Source organism: Acanthisitta chloris, unplaced genomic scaffold, assembly GCF_000695815.1.
Source record: "Acanthisitta chloris isolate BGI_N310 unplaced genomic scaffold, ASM69581v1 scaffold4055, whole genome shotgun sequence".
NCBI classification, from domain to species: domain Eukaryota; kingdom Metazoa; phylum Chordata; class Aves; order Passeriformes; family Acanthisittidae; genus Acanthisitta; species Acanthisitta chloris.
The window spans coordinates 1-4,223 of record NW_008674127.1 but is presented as its reverse complement, the minus strand read 5'-3'; the positions used below and the strand labels follow the sequence as shown (position 1 = coordinate 4,223).

At 55.3% G+C, this 4,223-nt stretch overlaps 1 protein-coding gene across 1 annotated transcript in view; it reads right to left on the bottom strand.

Annotated features, from left to right (window-relative positions):
• ARHGAP39 (Rho GTPase activating protein 39) overlaps positions 1–4,165 on the bottom strand; it is a gene marked incomplete at both ends in the record, with an annotated part of 6,564 nt that extends 2,399 nt beyond the window's left edge. The window contains 2 exons of the mRNA XM_009075207.1: positions 2,782–3,863; positions 3,897–4,165. Coding sequence (XP_009073455.1) covers positions 2,782–3,863; positions 3,897–4,165 — 1,351 coding nt within the window. The remainder of the gene's footprint in view (positions 1–2,781; positions 3,864–3,896) is intronic.
• Between the last annotated feature and the right edge of the window lie 58 nt (positions 4,166–4,223).

Below are 4,223 nucleotides of genomic sequence, written 5' to 3'. Positions count from 1 at the left end.
CCAACCAACCAACCAACCATCCAACCAATGAACCAACCAACCAAACATCCAACTGTCCAACCAACCAACCCATGAACCAACCACCCAACCCATGAACCACCCACCCACCTATTGCAGCATTCAGAGGTCACCCATGCCATGTCCTCTCCAAGGAGCTTCACCTCCATCCCATCATGGCCAAGTGGAGCCCTCCCAGCGGCCAAGGTGGCCAAGATGGCCACTCACCAGGAGAACACAGGTGGGGAGAGATGAAGCCACCCCAAAGCCAAAACATCATTGACCTTGGGCAGAAGAAGCTTCAAGGAGGTTCTCCAGCACCCACAGGAGGAAGGTGGTGTCTCCTCCAAGCCATGGGAGATGTGGCTGGACCTATGGGACACCCTTGGCCCAGTGTCCTCCTCCCACTTGTGGAGGTAGAGGGACAACCAAAGAGGTGTGGACCAACATGGAGAAAGCAAACCAGGACACTTGAGATGGACCATTCCAGCTGGCCAAGGTGGCTCCATCATCTCTGGGTTTGGTGGCCTTGGAGATGTCCCCCATGAGCAGACAGGAGGACAGGACTTCCCATGGAAGGGCCACACTACCCTTGAGGTGACCTCAAGCTCTTGGTGGCCCCAAGCAGGTGACTCCATGGACTTGGTTGGGCTTCAGATGAGGGACAGAAGAGGGTGGAAAGACCCAGAGTCACCTCATGGAGGTGGCAAGTCCAAGAGGGGACAATGAAACCACCCAAAGAGCCACCAGAGCTTCTGGTGGGTGACTGAACCTCTACTTCTTCCAACCATGTCTTAGCTCCTCATGTCCCACTTGAGGTTTTCTCTTCCCGTTGACATTGGTCAAGGCAGGGACATAGTCATGGACATATGGGACTTTCTCACCTCAAGGAACCTAATCTTGAGGTCTCCTCAGAGCTTACACCACCCCAAAGATCCTTCTGGGTCCTCCAAGCCAACTGGAGGCACGTGGAGCTTTGTGGGTGGAAGGAGATGCAGGAGATGCTCCAAGGTGTCTCCCTCAGCTATGGCTCTTCCAGAAGCTGCTCCACCATGGCCATAGTGGTCAACCATGGAGAAGGAAAGGACCTTGTTGGTTGGGGATCTACTTGAGGGAAGCCAAGATGGAGCTAAAGCATCTTGATGTCAACTGGTGACCTTCCTGTCACCTCAAGGATCAAGGAAGGTCTTGGGGCCACTTGGATGGAGCTTGTAGACATGAGCATAGGATGGGTTGGGTTGGAAAGACCTTCAAGGTCATCTCATGCCATGGGCAGGGACATCTTCCACCAGTCCAGGTGGATCCAAGCTCCATCCAAACTGGTCTTGGACACTTCCAGGGGTGGAAGAGCTTCTTGGGACAACCTGGGTCGATGTCCCACCATGGTGTCCATGAGCTTGAGGACACCATCAAAGGTCCTCTGGGGAGTGGAGGAGTCCCACCACACCCCAAGCTCCATGGGGAAGGTGGAGGATCACTGATGGTGCCCAAAGTGGGTTTGGAGCTCTCCAACCTTTGGGTTGAAGCTCCTCATGGACCACCAAATCCATGGGGACACTTAGGCCTTGGGAATGTTCTGGAATGGTTGGAATTTGGGGACATGGGATTGGAGGAACAACCATGAGAAGAACTTCTTGGAGGGACCAGGTTGGAGGGCACCAATGTTGAGGGACCACCTTGTCCAGGAGGAACTTCTTTGAGAGACCACATTGCCCAGGACCAACTTCTTTGAGGGACCACCTTGCCCTGGACCAACATTGAGGGACCACCTTGCCCAGGACCAACTTCTTTGAGGGACCACCTTGCCCAGGACCAACTTCTTTGAGGGACCACCTTGCCCAGGACCAACTTCTTTGAGGGACCACCTTGCCCAGGACCAACTTCTTTGAGGGACCACACCGCCTGGCCCTGGACCAACATGGAGGGACCACCTTGCCCAGGACCATCCATGAGGAACCAGAGCCTTGATCCAGAAGCTGAGGAGATGCCACCCAGAAGGTGAGGAGATCCCACACAGAACCTCAGGAGATCCCACATAGAAGGGACCAACTCCTTTGAGGGACCACCTTGCCCTGGACCAACATTGAGGGACCACCTTGCCCAGGACCAACTTCGTTGAGGGACCACCTTGCTCAGGACCAACTTTGAGGAACAAGAGCCTTAATCCAGAAGCTGAGGAGATCCCACCCAGAAGGGACAAGCTTCTTTGAGGGACCACCTTGACCAGGATCAATTCCTTTGAGGGACCACCTTGCTCAGGACCAACCTCTTGGAGGTACCACCTTGCCCAGGACCATCCTTGAGGAACCAGAACCTTGATCCAGAAGCAGAGGAGATGCCACCCAGAACCTGAGGAGATCCTACCCAGATGGTGAGGAGATCCCACCCAGAAGGGACCAACTTCTTTGAGGGACCACCTTGCTCAGGACCATCCTTGAGGAACCAGAACCCTGATCCAGAAGCAGAGGAGATGCCACCCAGAACCCTCAGGACCAACTTTGAGGAACAAGAGCCTTAATCCAGAAGCTGAGGAGATCCCACCCAGAAGCTGAGGAGATCCCACCCAGAAGGGACAAGCTTCTTTGAGGGACCACCTTGACCAGGATCAATTCCTTTGAGGGACCACCTTGCTCAGGACCATCCTTGAGGAACCAGAGCCTTAATCCAGAAGCTGAGGAGATCCCACCCAGACCCTGAGGAGATCCCACTGCTGCTTGAGCTGGTCACCTCTGCTAACCTGGTCACCTCTAATCCCACCACCAAGCCCAAGATGTCCACCCTTACCTGTGATGGATGTAGGTAGGGCTCAGGTGACGCCAGGTTGGTTTGGACCGAGACACTTTTCTCCAGGAGGATCTGAGGGAATCCCAACTTCTCAAAGGTGTTCCTCTTCCAGTGCTTGTTGTCCTGCTGGGCCAAGGCCTCATCTTCACTGAAGGCTCTGACCACAGGTCCTGGCATGGGCAGGGGCAGAGCTCCATCACTCTCGTACCCCGATCCATCCTTCTGGGAATCCCAACTGCTCCGTTGCTTCATGTGGTAATGGACCTGTTGAGCTTCCCAAGCCAAACGTGCTTGGGCCAAGAACGGCTCTGGGAAGTTCTTCTCCACCTCCACAGCTTTGCTCTCCGTCCTGCTGATGGAGGACCTGCTGGTGGCCCCTTGAGGAGCTCTTTCCTCCCCCAGCATCTGCTCTCCCAACCCTTCGCCGTCGGAGGAGACGTTGACCTCGTGCGTCGCCGAAGGTTTTCGGCTCTTCCTCTTCCTGCTGGATGGGGAGTACCCAGTAGAGGACAACGTGTCTTGTTGGCTTGACCATGACATGGAGTCTTCTCCTTGAGTAGCTTGACCACCACCACTGGAGCAGAACTCAGCTCCTTCCATGCTGCTGTAATCACCTGATTTGATCTCCAAGCGTTGATCCCTCACCAAACATGGACTTGGTTGTAACGAGTAGGATCCACCACTTGGGTTGGGAGAGTATCTTGACCTCAACCCTGTCTTCATCTTGGGGCTGGACCCTGTTTGCTCCACGTAGACCAACTGTCTGACATACTCCTTCCCAGCAGGACTATACTCCAAACTCATGAACCGATCAGGACATTTCTGCTTGGTGAGGACCAACTGTTGGTAAGGTGAGTTGCAACTCGACTTGGCAAGAAACCCTTGAGGTTTCCTGAGAGGAGATTTTTGAGGAGAAGAAGCAGCTTGGAAGGTCCCACTCGCTTCATACTGCATATCCACTGGAGGTTCATCATAGATGGGAGCAGGAGACTCCACCGGAGGTTCCTCGTAGAGCGGAGGTTCGTACGCGTAACGCGGCGACGACGGCTGCGACTCGCCCGGCACTTTCCGCGTCGGTGGAGCTCCTTGGAGGGGGGAGCAGAAGACCTCCCCACGGTTGAGGAGAGGAGAACAACTCCCCCCGTGCTCGGCTCGTTTCAGGTAAGGAGATGTTTTCCTCTCGGCGAAGAAGACGGAACCGTCGGCGTCGAAGGTTTGGAGATTGGGCGAGTGGTGGCCACCGGAAGGACGTCGGGAACGGGATGGGCCGTGGGACTCTGAGGAGTAACCATTGCCTTGGTGGAGGAGGAAACTTGGCTCACGTTCCGTCACCTTGATCAGCATCCTCTCCTTGGCTCCGGCGTGCCAGCGCAGGGAGGAGGTCCTGGGGGGGAGAAATGGGGTGGGAGGTCAGATGGAGAAGGTCTAGGGAGCCTCAGACC